This window comes from Melospiza melodia, chromosome 1 (assembly GCF_035770615.1).
Source record: "Melospiza melodia melodia isolate bMelMel2 chromosome 1, bMelMel2.pri, whole genome shotgun sequence".
In the NCBI taxonomy this organism is placed as follows: domain Eukaryota; kingdom Metazoa; phylum Chordata; class Aves; order Passeriformes; family Passerellidae; genus Melospiza; species Melospiza melodia.
Window position 1 is genome coordinate 41,107,546 of NC_086194.1, and position 16,142 is coordinate 41,123,687.

General features: G+C 40.4%; 1 protein-coding gene across 5 annotated transcripts in view; it reads left to right on the forward strand.

Annotated features, from left to right (window-relative positions):
• RBMS3 (RNA binding motif single stranded interacting protein 3) overlaps positions 1–16,142 on the forward strand; it is a 704,809-nt gene that overhangs the window by 341,814 nt on the left and 346,853 nt on the right. For all 5 annotated transcript variants that reach the window (XM_063155034.1, XM_063155024.1, XM_063155043.1 and 2 more), the window contains one exon: positions 14,360–14,529. In XM_063155034.1, the coding sequence (XP_063011104.1) occupies positions 14,360–14,529 (170 nt within the window). The remainder of the gene's footprint in view (positions 1–14,359; positions 14,530–16,142) is intronic.

The window sequence follows — 16,142 nt, forward strand, 5'->3', positions numbered from 1 at the left end:
GCCATCAGAGTCTGAACAAGCCCTGTCTTTCCAGATATTCTGAGTCATCTTTATGCAGCATCTTTATGTTTAGAAGGGGAAACGGAAAGAAAGGATAGAAGATGTCAGGAGACCACTTGTGGCTCAGAAACCCTCAGTATACAGCCTGCAAAGGAACTTTTAAATTGTGTCCTCCTTGTCATACCAGTGGATCATCAAAGGTCTGCTGGCTATAGGGGCTGTTCCAGATGTGTTTGGCCAGGGTAAGGTCTCAAGATCTGAGATGGGAACATGGAAACCTGGGCTATGGTTTGGCAGCCAAAAGCTGTGGCTGGTCCTTCCCAGAGGTGCCATGATGCTGTATCTATTTCCTTTTCTGCAGCAGCATTTCATCTGTTGGGTTTGGTAGGATGGGGGAATTGTAATGGTAAGTGAACCTCAGTGAAACATATAATAGCCTGATAACAGGTTGTTTCTATCGTTGAGGGACTTCTTGCCTGGCAAGAACTCAATAGCCCAGGGTTCACAAAAGGAAATTTAGTGGCAAGCCATTGCAAAAAAAAAAAAAATAATATTAGGCATATGAGGGATAACACAAATATTTAACACCAGCAGAATTAAGAGTATCAATATACTTTTTGTGTAGGATTCCCTGTTATTTTCTTTTAAGATAAATTCTTGTGAAAAAATATTTATAAATATAGACATTTGTTTTTAAAAGTGTGTTAAAAACATCCAGTGTTTTTAATAGTCTGTCTCTGTATTGTGTCAAATGCATCATCATGTTAACAGTGCAACTTATTTACTTGCAAAAGATGTGATAGCATTCCCACTGACTGTGTGGCTGCCACCTCCTCGTGTTTTTGAGGATTGTCCATGTAAGACATGGGATAAAATGTTTCACATAAAATGTTCTGAATGGAAGGAAGAAGGGGGAAAAAAGAACCCACTGTAAAACAAGAGTGCAGACAAGCAGCATCAATTACACTTTCTTGGTGGCAGATTTAAAACACAGATTGTTTTTTCTTTAATATGAAATCTAATTCTAAAACTGATTCCCACTAGGAGGTTTTTGGAGGACTAAAGTCTGATGGGTCAAATCACAGAAGATGTAGGATGATGATCTGTGTACAACATCTGGTAGAAAAGTGAAAAGTGTTCTGGGGATATTTACTCTCTGCTTGCATTTCTCATGCCATTTCCTAAGATGTTCCCACCTGTTATTAGCAACCCAAATGTAAGTCCTTTTGCTGGGTAGGTCTTTTGTTTTCCCAAATGGGTTGTTTCTTACAGAAACTAAGTCTCAGCTCCTTTTATCATGCTCTGCTAATTCTGTCAGGGGAAGTTAAGGTTTTATGTCCAAAGAGTCAGAATTCAGGAAATACTGGAATTCTTCATGAGCCTGAATTTGGATCCTGTGTGAGCAGTCATTGGCATGTGGTCATTTAAACACTTGATTGGAATGTTGTGCTTTCCACAAGATCCCAGGCTTTGCTGTTTTTAGGGATAGTTTGGTTCATTGTAACTAGGTCTCAATCCTGCAGCTGTCCTCAGACCCACCTGGAAGACCTGCAGTATTTTGCTGCTGTCTTTCAGTGTCCCGTTGCGGATGTTTTTCAAGTTTTCTTGGATCAAATTCCCCAAACCTGAGGTTTAAATTGAAGTTAGCCCTTTAGATGGACTATGTGTGACACTTTATATCTGACATAGAGCCTAAATACTCTGTGCCTGGATCAACCATGCTGCCCATTGGGATCGATGCCTTGATATGACTGAGAGAGTCAGATTCCCTTCACCATTTTAAGATGATGAAAAAGAATCAATTTGTTATAACTATGGATACATGTAATTTAAAACCTTACCCAGACTGAACTTTGATTATCTGTTGGCAACTGGTAGTGTCATTAATTGTGTAACTTTTAGTCTCAGAGATTTTTAAAAACTTTTCAGTTTATTTAATTTCAAATGATTGAAAACCAGACTGCCCTTAAATTAGTGCTGCTTTTTCTTAGAGAGTCTTTCCTTAGTCTACACTGTAGATCTTCAAAGAAGCTGAGGAATAGGATATTCAGTATTTCTAATTCCTTTAATCCAGGGATATTGCATTAATGTAAATACTACTGCTGTTGAAATCTGTGAGGAACATTGTTGTTTAATAATGACTTTAGCAAATGAACTAAATTTGAGGTCAAAGCATAGCAAAGGAATAAAGTTCAGATGTCTCAGTTTTAGTAAATCCTTTTTGTGCAGTAGAATTTGATTATAGGATGTACCTGCACAAATCACTTAGTAGTCATTTGTTCTGTAAGTAAACTTGGAGAGCTTTTAGCATACATAATGCATGAGGTGAAGGAGTTTTGTACTGAGTAGTTCTTTCTTATAGCATTGGATATAAAAGTACTGGATATTGGATACAATAATATTTTCAGACAGCCCTTATCTGTAGTTGTCCAACCACTCCCCCCACCTTGGTGTTACTTGCAGTGCTGGTGAGGGTGCAGTCCCTCCTGTCCTCCAGCTTGTTGTGACAGTGCCACATTGGAAGCCTGGCTAAAGTCAAGGTGAGCAACACCCCCTGGTCTGTGGAGCTGCTTGTCCCAGCACAGAAGTTGAGCCAGGTGGCCAAGTGTAGTTTTTCCTTGCTCATCCTTGTGGATGCTCTAGTCCCTCACATGCTTTGACACAGCACCTATGAGGTTTTTCTCTTTAGTTAGGCTAGATTATCCCCCCATCCTCCCTCTTCTGAAGAGTTGCTATGGCCTTTCAGAGAGAGGAGAGAGCAGCCTCTGGCTGACCCCGGCTGGCTCCCTTGCAGTTTGTGTTCAGTAACCCCTCCCTGGCTTCCTGGAGTAGTTTCTAACGTAATGCTCCTCTTCCTCAGCAGCACTTCTCGCCCCAGGCCCTACTGCTGGGGGAAGACAGCCAAGAGGACTGGCCGCAGACCTTGCCAGTGGAGGCTGAGGCAAAGAAAGCACCAAGTACTTTCTTCTGTCCTTTGTCACTTGTCTCCTGTCCTTTTGAGCAGTGGCCCATCTTTTCTTCCGTTTCCCTTTTGCTACCAACACTCTGGTAGACAAGCTGGTATTCCTAATGAATTTATCTTTCTGCTCCAGCTGGTAGCACTGTGTGTTATTATTACAAAAGTTGTAATACTTGCTAAAAGTATTGTAGTTGCCACTCTTCCCCATTCTGGTTTGGTCTTTCTAATGTAAATAATTTTTCATTTTAGACTTGAACCTTTTTTTTTTCCACAACATTTTGTGCATATGAGCCTATGACAGAGGCATTAAGTGGTATTAAGACTTATAATATTTATATGTATCTGATTTGAAATATAAACCTTATTATTACACCCCGTAATTCTTCAAGCTTCTATTCTAAAGCATGGTACAATATTTATTAAGAAACTGTATTAAGGAGATTTTCTTTCTTCCTTTGCTTATCCTGATTTAACATTTGAAATTACTTCCAATACATATTCTTTCCAGAGGAAAAAAATGCCGACTTAAAAAATAAATCATGCGTGAATGAAGAATATTAAAAGGTCAAAAAGCCAGAAAGCTAACAGAAGAGATTGGAGGCAATGCTGCAGTGCAGAAGGAAATTTAAGCTTTTGTTTATCAGGAAATATATTATTTGGATGAAAAACAGTAAATAGAAATGGCGACTTGTTTCAGGAATTTAACATATGTACCCTGTTACTCTGAATTCCTATTGCTTGCACCAGGAGTAGCTCGTTATCCCAATTAGTGGTGCGTTGGTTTTACACGGATGCGTGACGAAGCAGCTGCGTCCCCACACTGCAAAGCCCCTCACCTCTGAGCGCGGGAGTTCAGCATCTTCGTATTGTCACTTCGCGTGGTATGGAAAAAGCACGTGGCACAGAGCCCAAAATGGTTTAGGCAGAGCATCTTCAGCTGAGTCTGTGCCTGTTAGCAAGACACTTGGCTCATTGTGCCACAACATTTAGCAGAAAATAGTGATGATTTTGGGGAAATGAGAAAAAGCAAGTTGTTGCGTTGAAGTCAAATTTCTGCACTATGAGACATCCTAAGCATATTGGAAAAAAGCAAGCAGGTTGCCTTTAGCAAACTGAAAGTTAGTTTTGTGTGGATATTTTAATTGAGTCAACATTTCTGAGTGCATGAGTCAAATGACATTTGAAACTTTGGACAAGCACAGTGGCACACTCTGTTGTTGAAGAAATGGGAAAGGGTTGAGAAGTTGCCCCATAGTAAATGTAGAGCTTTTAAATTTCTTCCCCCCTGCTCTGAAAACTGCTTAAAATCAGAGGTAGGGGAAACATTGAAGAAAAAAGTAGGAATTAGATGGGAAAGGACTTACTGAATAATATTGGATAGCAATTTTAAAGGTGATGGGTCCTTTGCACATCTGAGCAGCTGGTCAGGTGTATCTATATTCAGATTCACTGTTTTTGAAGCCAAATCGGCATTCTGAAATTAATTTTACTTTTCAAAAAAAAGCTTTGTAGTTTTTATTTGCCATATAGGAAAAACAAGCCAGAATCTCACTCACTGCAAAAAACTTAGTTGACATTTTTCAGTGGCTCTGAGTATTACAAAATGTCCATCATTCAGCAACCCTGTGGTTCCAGGACCTCAAGTCTTGGCAACAAAAAGCATGCTGGGCATTAACTGCTGTGGCATCTACTCAGACAGGTGGCCAAATACCCCTGTGAGTGGGTGGATCAATTAGCACCTTTGCCTCAGTCTGCATTTGGTGTGAATATAGATACACCCCTTGAATATAGGGTGTATCTTGAGAGTGCAGTGCTCAGGCTCCAATTCAACCTAAGGTACATGTGACTTCCTTGTAAGAGTACGAGTGGAAACAAAAGTATGGCAATATTTTGTTTCATAGATCCCAAAAGACACTAGTGTTGGGGTTTTGTACTCACTCTCAGCATGCTTAAGTAAGTTAATTCTCAAAATCAATAAAATCTACAGAAAACTGAGTTTTAAGGGAAAAAAAAGTCTGTCAATAAATTGTATTTAATTCTGAAAATTCCAAAGATAGAATAAAGAAGTTCTCTAATTTTTGCATTAATTATTCAGTTTATTTAGTAGATTTTGCCTCAAGTGGATTTGATTGATGTCTGGAAGATGTTTTAATTGTAAGTTATATTAGATACTTGTTAAATCAAATAAAATTAAACAGCTTTTCCCATACTACCTCCCAAGTCTGCCACATGAAATCTAAAGAAAATGGAGATTTGATAAGGTATCAGAATCCGCAGTAACAAAGTTGAGAGATCTTATTCATCTTCTGTAGCAAATAATTTAAAGCTCATAGTTGACATCCCAGAATGTTCCTGGCATATCTTGCTCACTTTGCCATGTTCATAATGTTTTTTGTGCTCCTGGGATGCCAGTGATGTGATGCTCAAGCACATTTTGACCTGAAGGAGGTCTGGAATTCACCTCCCCACCAAGTTAAAGCTTGCAGAGTCCTGGTCCTTTAGTCTTTCCATGGTCTTAAACAGTATCTCAAGTCATGCGGAATGGTGACTTCATTATGAAGTTCTCTCTCTTACACAGTGGACTGTCTTTAAGAAGGTAGAGGAGTATCTGGAATGGGACAGAGCAGTTCTTAACATGGCGTTTCACACTTGCAGTGAGCCCTACCCCAGCTTCCCTGTCTCCCTTAGCCTTTTTTTGGTACAGTATTCAGGGCTGTCAGAAGCATGAAGGTGACTGGCACCACCTTTGCCAGCTATGTTCATTGGCTGACACTTTAATTTTAACCTAGACTTAAATTCTTACCCCCACTATATCAGCTTACTCCTAGGAAGATTTTCTAGCTCTCCTATAAATGACATTACTTACACTGGTCTCACAAGGTTGGTTGTGTATTCTTCTTCCTAAGTGAGGAATTATGTATGAACTGTAATGACTTGTGTGGGCAATTTTTTAAAAGCTGTTTTCTGTGATGAATGTGCTGGATGAGTTTGCACTGGAAGCAAAAATGTGGTGAGGTTTGTGATGGCTCATATCTTCTGTGGGCATCCTCTGGCATCCTGCCTAGGACCAGTGTGTTACTGTAGCTCGAGGGGTCTCAAAGAAAACATGAACTCTGGCTATTGTGAAATGCCCCAAGTTCTGTGGTGATGATGCCACGCTGCTGTGGAAAGGAAAAGCCTTTCCCAAACTCTGCGTTCCGTGGATTCTTTTGGCTACAGGACGGAAGGCACAACTCATCTTTATATATACTGGGTGGAGGAGGCAGAGCTTCCCCATGCACATCCAGAAAAGATCATTGTGGTAACATGGGGAGATGATGAGCAACATTCCTGGGGAGCTCTGCCATCCCTGAATCCTCCATCCCAACAGTGCTTATGTCAACAGTGGCAGATTTCCTGCTTAATTCTTCCATAAGAAAGATAAACTTAGGAAGCTTGGTTGGATCTTGAAAAACCTTTTTGGTTGGGCTTTTTTTCTGCAGAATGAAAACACATCTGCTTCTGATCTCTGCTCGCCAGATTCTCCACTGGAGAGGAAAGAGATGATATCGACATATAGTTTTGTTCTGTCCTCTAAATTCAGGTTTATGTGGGGGCTTTTTTTGTAGCCAGGTTCTCACAGCAGTGTTGATGCCAGGGTATGTGTGGACTGTGTGCAGAAAAGCAATGCAGCGCAGCACGTGCCTGCTGCATCTCATTTCCAAGATGCTCTTAGGCTGCCACATGTAAACAAATATCCAGAGAGTAAATTTAGTTTCTCAGAACCAAATATGTGTTTGTTCTTGCAAACATTTGGAAAGTTAAGTATCAGCCTTTTGGTCTGCATTTTTGTTCTTAACCTTCAAATGGACTAACAGCTCATTGAAGCCCCAAAACTGGATTTGTGGAAATGTAACAATAACTTCTTGAATTTATTTCCCCCCCTCCCTTTTTTTTTTAAACCACAGAGTTGTTGCATCACAAACAGTAATTGCCATCAAAGTTTGATCTGTGCTCTAAAATATTCTTATTAGAGGAATTGCAATGTTTTATTGTCCAGATTGCCCAGATTTAGTAATTCCAAGATCTAAAGTCTGTTCACATTTAGTCTCAGTGCATCAATAAAATATGAATGGATTGGATAATGAAGCAATAACAGCAATTTATGTCAAAGGATATAGGCTATTGTTTACGAGTTTGCCAAAGTGCCAAAATACTTTATCTATAGAAAGAATTCTTCTTCTCCCTTGTGAGGAAATAAATAATGCCTCAGGAATATTCTGCCATGGCAGCTTCCTGCCACGAAATAAATGGGAGGAGACAAGGCTGTGAAGGTTATTTTCCACTCTGGAAAATATTTATTTGATGACACAGCTCTTATTGCTAATTTTTGGCTTTTTAATGCTAGGAACTAAATTTTGCCCTCCTGGCTGGACATAAGAAGGCCCAAGTTCAAAGAAGTCACCATGTTGTAGACCCAAACTACAGGTAGTCTGTGGATAAGCAGAAAATTGCTTATGAGGGATGAGTAGCTCCATCTGTGGTATAACAATATGTGGGCAGGAGAAGGTGAAGAGCTGGAGCTGGCAGCTCTGCAGCATCTATTACATGTATTCAGTGTCCAAAACCCAGGCAGGCAGTGATGGCCAGGGTATTCTGCATCTGAAAACAGTGTTTCTGATTTCTGTGCCATTCTCCTGTCTTGGCCTGGTTTTTGCTAGAGCCCATTCGTCCTCAGGTGAGATCATCTTCACTCTCCAAATGAAATGCTCTCTAATCCACTTTATTATTTCGACTTCGTCATACTTCAAAATAAGCTATTTTACACCTGACCAATTAGCTTTTCAAATTTCCTGTTGATAATGGTGGTGTGCAGACTATTTCAGTTGGTCTTACTGGAAATAGGAGATACTGTGATTAGTGAGAAGATTTTCAGGCTTCTAGTGTATGTCACCCTGGCTAATGACTGCTAAACTCTCAGTGCTTTTGAAGACAGTCAGAACAGTGAATTCCTGGAGCTTTTTCTTTGCTTTATTGGTTGGTTTTAATTCAGAAAACTATAAAATAAGACCTACTTTGTGGGTAATGTTCATTAAAGAACTTCCTCTTCCTGTGGATGCCTCGATTTCTCTGTATTGTCTAGCTGTAAAATATTTATAAAATTCTAAAATCTGCACAGTCATGACTTGGAAGAGAATTATTTTGGAATAGAGAAAATTGAGCCAAATTTTGCTTGTGCTTTCATACTATAGATCTTGAACGCTTTGTGCTAGGTTCAAGGGAATTGTAGGCCTCCGGAGTATTTAGCCTACTGATTTCTACAGCTTTGTCAGTGAAGGAAAGATCTCAAAGTATTTTATTGATCCATCAAATCCCACTTTCAGTCTGACTGTTGAATGACTGCTGTGTCTGTTGGAGGACTAGGTTGGGGCTTTTTCTTAATTTCCGTTTTCCCCAAGTGACTTTTTTTTTTTTCCCCTGTGTGAAGTGAAAGGGTAAGCAAAACACAATTACACCTTTTTCCCATGTAATAAAGATATCACTTGGAAAAAAGTGAGTTCAGTACATATTTTACAATCACAATAGTCCAATAGTCCTGTGAACACATAATTCTAAGTTTGTTTTTAAATTAGAAAAATATTATTAATGAGAAAATGAATTTTATTGGTATTTTAGTATGTTAAATTATTTCATTCATTCAGTTTAGATACAGAATAGCAAAATCATTGTATGCAGAAATCATTTTTATCTGCAAAAGAATTAGGTTTAGTTATTAGGTTAGACTTTAATAAGATTTTCCCCATCTTTAAGTAATATTGCAATCCTTGTATGTCTTTCATCCAGTAATCACAGAGCATTATATATGCCTTAGGAAGGTATAATGAAGAATCATTACAGATTAGTAAACTGAGATGTAAGGAACTTAAATTACTTGCTTGGAGTAGTGCAGTGATTTTGTGGTACAGAGAGTATAACCCGGCAGCTATCGCTCACTGGGCTTCTTGTATCCAAATCACTTTTAAAGGCCTTGGAAGGAATTCAGAGAAATCAAATCCTCTTGAGGTGTGTTCTGGTTTTCTTGATTGAAAGAACTGTGAGGGAATAGACTTTGAACTTTATTGTCAGTGTTCATCTTCTGAGTTTACTCACGTTTTCACATGCCATTCCTTTACAAATTGAAAATGCTGCCAAGAGGTGAGCTGGTACTTCTACAGAAACAGTCTAGGAAGCTTTGCTGCTGTGCAGAGGGCTTAGAAAACTCAGACCCTTTTACATCTGTTTATTTTCTCTTATATATGTAGAGAAGAATCCAAAAGAAGCTCTGTCTTCCAGGCCTTCATTGGCCAGACGGGAGATAGGTAATAGTCATGGCTGGATTCTGCAAGAGCACTGAATACCCCACAGACTTGGGAAGAAAATTATAGCTGGAGTTCCCTTGGCTGCAGCCTTTCTAAAATGCATGAGGTGTCTGTGTAGCCCGCTTAGATGTTCATTTTTTATTCACTTTTCTGCTCCACCTGTCTATGCATGGGAAATACAGCTTTAACTTCTGGTGCTGTTCGTCACTGAGGAAGCAAACCAAAGGCAGGAGAGCTGCTGTTACTTTGACCTATGTTTCTTTTCCCCTGTATTTCCCTTACTGCTCTGCTTTCTCTTCAACTGTGATGATTGTCTTTTGCTTAATAGGAGATTTTCTGTTCACTCAGCTCCAAAATCCCATCAACAGACTAAAAGTTGGTGGCATCCTCTCATCTTCTCTGTAATTGACTAGTAAGAACTCTCCAGCACACAAAAATTACTCCTTCGTACAGTAGGGTACAGAGAGAACTGTGTGTTCCTAATGTGAGCTGTAAAGTGGTATTTGCACAATTTATTTGTATTTACTTTGTCTTGTTTTATTTTTCTCAATTGGGAGAGAAGGGAATTGTGTTGTAATTGGGCACTTAGATGAATCTAGCAGCTGGAAAACACTCCATTCAGAGTGAAATGGATAGTGTATGTTCACAATTGCTTAAATAACACATGTTTTAATGTAGGACTGTGTGTTGTACTCATTTTTTCATATAAAATATGGACTATGATAGGAAAAGTCAACATATTGGTGTTAATAGGGAATCTTTCCAAGACCTCCCTTTCAAGTGGATAAAAGAGTACAAATCTGGGATAGCCAAAGGTGACTACAAACAAATTGGCCAGCCCATTAGCATAGCTGTCCAGCTGCATCCTGGGCTCTGAGGCCACTCCAAAACCACAAGCCCAACCACCTCAGAAGCCTGCCAAGGAGCCAGCTGCTGCTAATAAAGCAGACTGTACAACTTGGCATCTGGGGCCTGTGATTCCCATCCAAAAGGAATTGTATGTGAAAAATATTTGAAATTTGTCTTTTTAAGTAGTGTTTTGCTTTGGAAAGAAAATACTTTAGTCTAAGCTTGCAACTAGTGAAAAACTACCTAAGAGTACTTGGTTGCCGTGGAAAGATAAATACTGTTCTTGTGTAAGGAGGTTGGATGTTAGAAGGAGGACCGTGGTTCATTTAATATCTGAGAGGCTTCTGGTTCAACATTTCTGGGTTATTTACTTAGAAAGACCAAGGTGTATCTCATTATTCATGCTTAGTTGTGTGCAGTTTCACGGGAAACTGTCTCAAAGAATTGAACTGTAGGGTTTAAGCAGAAGGGTGCATTCCTGAGAATGGATAAGAATTAGCACATTAATTTTTTCACTTTTAAATATTGAAAAAGGAGAAATTTTATTCATTTTTCAAAGATGAAAACAAATCCTATTAGCCATCCGTGCTAAATTAATAAGCTGCTTGGAATGATCTACAAACCAGTTCATTCCCCACACACTCTCCACTGAATAATGAAGCATGAGAATTGAAAAATGAGTTGGTTGCATTGGTTATGTGAAAAATTAATGGCAAAACCAGCTCTGAATTCCAGCTCTCTCTTGAAGTGAAACATTTAGATTTTGCCTTTTTTTTTTTTTGTTTTTCTTTTCTAGAGGTGTAGGTCCTGTACTTGGTTGTTGTGGCAAAACCTCTTTTGCAGGTTTCTACAGCTGGTGTCAGGTTGTTTCGAACCAGTCTTGACAGTGGTTCTCCTTCTGGCTCTTGAGGCAGAGAAGTTAAGTGCTTTTCCCCCAGCCACAGAGGGGCCCGACATCAGAGCAAGGCACAGATTTCCTGCTGCCAGGTGTGCAGGTGGTTCCCCAGACAGTGCCCACTTTGGCATCATCCAGGATCCTGTACCTAGTGGTCCATATCTGGGATCATCATTAGGTTGCCAGTCATTTCTTTCACTCCAGTTATTACTTGGAGATTACCAAACCAGATCTTTTGCTCATTTAGAGGCACAGTGCATACTTCTGCCATCAGTCATACACTCAGCAGCTCAGGAAACAAGAACGGGAAGCTTTCTTCTGACCTGAGGCTTTTAGTCTGGCAACCAGCCAGAAGATGTCATCAGCCTCAGTACAGGCAATTTTGTAATCTTTCTGCAGATGGTATTCTGGGGTATTGCATATGCATGGAAATTACTGTAGGCTGCTGTGGCTGAGATTTATTAGTGAAGAGGGTTTGGAGTGTAGCAGTGTTTGCTGGGCTGAGAAGATCAGCATCCCCTAAAGTGCAGTGTGGCTGCCTCTCTGCCCATCCTTAAAGCATCTCTGAGGATACTGCTGGGAACCCAGGCATCCATGTGTGCCTGTTGTCTGAGCAGTTCTTACTTGAGGAACAGCCTGTCATATGCCCTCATTCTTTGTATACTGAGGACTTTTTTCTTTTTTTTTTTTTAATAGCTGTGGCCTCAAAATTGGTGTAAATGTATTTTGTGTTTGCTTTCACATCCCCTTTCAGCTGGCTGAGAGGGATAAAATGTCTTAAGCTTAAATTAGAATTAGGCCCCCAGTGTTTTCTTCTGTGTGAGGATAAAGATCTTATAATAGAATGAAAATTGCTCTTTGTATTTCAAAGGTAAATTTCCACTTTTTTTTTTCTTGTTTATTAGGTTGGTGTGAGGATAGGACATTTACTCATTATCCCCTGCTAAGACATATGTAATAGTAACAATTAATAATTAAAGTACATAGCACTTTATTGGCTTATGGGAGATATTTCACTGCTTTACGTCATTTACGTGCATTCAGTGTGCATGGTAATCTGGGAGGTGTAGGGCAAAGCAGAAAGAATGTAACCTTGATCTCTGTTGTCTTTTTATTTAACCTTAGCAATGCTCAAAATGTGCAAGATTACCATGGGATATTTCCTGAGCTTTTGGTATGTTAAAGCCCAATGTGTTATACACAGTCATACCTGTTTCTTCCGTGGCCATGCAGTGCACAGAGATTAAAATATGCTTTCAGATAGGATTTGATAATATATCTGAATAGGTACCTACGTATTTAATATAGGTTAGTGTTGCCTGTAGTGTCATCCAGCTGGGCCACAGCCATGGCATAGAGCTGATTTCCAAGATGTGTCCCCGGTGTTGGAGCTCAGTTGAGGTGGTGCCTGTGCTGGTACTCAAGGCTGCTGCTTCAGCTCTCTATTTCTGGGAATGACATTGAAGCCTGAGTGGGTGGGGATTACCCAGTGATAAAATGCGTGTGCAGAGAAATATGATCCGTATGCATTAAGTGCTTTTGATTGTCAGCAAAAGTATCTGTGCAGAGACTTGGGGAAGGGAGCTCATTGCCCTTTCTCTTTTACTGGAGATGAGAGTGAATGTCATTACTTGATAGCATGGTGATCACATTAAAAACCAGTATTTTTTCTTTTAATGGCTCCTGCTTGAGTCACATTACAACCAGGTGAGATTGCAGAGGAATTCTGATGTCTTGACACTTGGAGCTATGTTCCCTCTCTCCTGGTTTAAACGGGAGAAACTGGGAAGATGGAAGGAGGAGGCCAGGAGGAAAGGCATCAGTGCAAGTGTGGTGTTTCATTTCATTGAAACATCTGATCATCACCTGTCATTGATGCCCCCCGTTATAGTCTCCAACTTTTTTCCTGCTAAATAAGGGACTCTTTCCTGCTAACAAAGGGACTTGTTTGAAACAGTTTAGAGCTGCTAATTTAGAAACATCTATCTACCAAGACTGTGATTTAGTGTATGCATAATTATAAGCACTAAAGTAGAGCCACTGACATTAAAGGGGCAGTTGATTAGCATGATCAGAATTACTCACAGACTTAAATATTTTCTCTGTCCAAGGCCTAAAAGTAGAACAAGCATATTAGAAGTCACTAAAGTGTCATTGCTGCTGTAATGAAAATTGCAGATATTTTGCTTTTATTAGTCCATTAGCTTAGCATGGTTAACTTAGCATTGGTCCAACATTTACCTGCTGTTGTCACTAGACATACAGCTAGCAGAGTGTGCTGGTTGCGTTGTGGAAATGGCATTTTCTCCCTCTCAGCAGGCAGTTCCATTCCAGGAGCTCTGACTCCAGTTCCCCTGGCTGCCCATCTGGATCTTGGTCCTCAGGATACTCCAGCTCCTGCAAGTTCTTCCCTAGATTTCAGCTTTTCTGCATAGGTCGCAATGGTGACAGGATGGTCTCCTCTTTCCAATCACTCCTTTGTTCTCCTGGCAAGCACCCTGTGCTGTGAGTAAATACTCCAGTGGTCAGAGAGCCAGGGATAGTTGCAGCAATTGAAATTCTCTGTTGTTGCCTCAGATCAGAGATGTTTAGGTAATTTTTCTAGCATGTGGGTGTCTTTTTTCACAGCATGTATTTACCAGTGAGTTAGGGGAGAATACTGTTTTTCCCTGTGAGAATGCCTCCCTTCTTAAGCAATATTTCCCAGTTGCTGTGCGTGGTTTGTGGTTGTTCAGAAGTGGGTATGATTTTGAGAGCAGAAGGTCTTGGCCTGATCGTCTTTTCCAAACCCTGTTTCTCTATTGCGAAAGACATCCGTAACAACAGAGTGTTTTCAGGCTGCTTTGGAATTTTTCTCCTCTCCCAGCCTAGCCAGCCCTCTGCCACCTGACTGTGCCTGTACTGGGTGCTCCTCATGTTTAGAAAAGACTAACTCGGCTTCTGGCACCAGCTTCTGTACCTTTGGCTAGATACTCTTATTTGTGTTTTAGCATACTCTTAGAGCAGATTGTGTTTAATTTCTTTCTGTAGTGCTAGTTACTCCTTGAGTATCTGTCATTTCAGAGCTTTGTTTTGTGATCTAGCTACTTTAATTGCAAATTAAAGAGTATAGTAGAATAATGCATTTCATAGCTATGGCATTTGCAAGGCATTGCTGGCTTGGAGTGTGTGCAGGTGCCATAGGAGAGGGCAGCTGGAAGTGGTCAGGGAGGGCAGGACAAGCATAGCACAGTTCTGCATTTCCAGGTAACGCACACAATTCTGCCGCGCTATTTTGCCTTTTCCAGTAACAGCCTTTCTGTTTTGCTCTGTTTGCAGCAGTCCTATGCACCAGCTCCCCACCCCATGGCTCCTCCCAGCCCCAGCACAAACAGCAGCAACAACAGCAGCAACAACAGCAGCGGAGAGCAGTTGAGTAAAACCAACCTGTACATTCGAGGCCTTCCACCCGGCACCACCGACCAGGACCTTATCAAGCTGTGCCAGCCGTAAGTGCCCTTCCCATACTCGGTGTCTTTTGTAGGAAGATGTCAGAGCTGGCCTTCCTGCTCACACTTGTGTGGCCCCTAAAAGGCATCGGAAGCCTTCTGCACTTGAAGGTTGAGTGTTTTTCCTTTAGTTTGGATGACTAATTAATGCCTGCTAAAAACCTTCAGGTAAAGAGTTTAGGGGAAGAGAGCTGAGGGCCTTCACATTGACTTTTGTTTGCTCTAATGTGGTTGATTTCTTGTGTTAAAAGGAGAATTTGCATGGCAGGAAAACCTCCCTAATGACAGATTTTATAGTTATAATGATCTGTGAATCACAACCCAGTGCACAACACAACATGGGTGTTCCTCCCTCAATCATTTATCACATTTTATGATTGCTGTGTCACATTGCTGGGCTCAAAGACTGAGAAGTATGAAACCCACTGAAGGTGGCCTTGTAGCCATGTAATTAACATCTAATTAACTGCAGTGCCACTGAAAAATGATGCTGTAGAAAGTGGCACCTTCTACCTCCCTGATTATCTTGAGAGTCATATTTGACGACTGTACTGATAAAGATTGGTTTTATTGTGTATTATTTCTGTTGAAACCAAAGAGGTGGCATAAAGGAGCTTTTTGCTCCTCATGCATCGTCAAAAGAACTACTTCCTAAAACGTTGCACTCTTCTACCCTTCTTTTAACTAAATGTAGTGGACAATATGGAATGACAACCTGATTGGAATTCCAAAGTCTTGATTATTATTGTTGACATGTGGAAGGGAAATAATCCAATTTGAGATTCCAGCCAGAGATCACCATGGTGGAACTTAGCATAACACTTTTTTTTTTGCATTGGAATAAGCACAAGGAGAAATTTGAAAAATAAAAGTCCACTCTTGTTATGATGCAGAACTGCAGTGGTTTTGCCATAGAGTCATCTATTCCAAAAGACAAGATCATCTCTGTATTTTGTAATCAAAAATCAGCCTTTCAAAGAGATATCAATAAATGAAATCTGGTAAAGTAAGGAACAGTCTGGGGCTGATCTACAGACCTGAATCCAAATGACTGTTGTTTTGAAGCTTGCAATAGGAGTAGCAATTCAGTGGGCTTCTACAATTTTGACATTCTGCCTTTCCTGATTTTGATTTAAAATCCTGAAAGACTTCACTGAGTACTCTTTATGAGGGCATGAGTGGCCAAGACTGGAGCTAGCAGCCTCGCTGAAGTGATACTTGAACTTGAGTGAGCTTGAAACTCTTCCCTGTGACTTTCTGCCATTAAAGCTTCTGTGGTAGAACTGACTGCTCACAGGAGAATAGCCTGCTGGCGATGTTTTGTATTTCATGCAAGCTGAAATGTGAATGTACCTGTCCAACATTTGTACAAACTACATGCACTGACACTTTCCACACGTGACAGTCACAGATAATCCCAGTTCAAGGGCCAGATCCTCAGTAGGTATAAATTGACTGTAGTCTACTGATGTTCAAAAGGCTGGTTTGCTTTCAAAAAGCTGTTTTGCGATACATCTTCTTGCAGTCTGACCCTTCTCCAGTTCACATAAACCCTTTCAGCTGATCAGGACTGAACTAACTATTCCTAAAGGAGTCTCAAGCTTTGGGGCTTA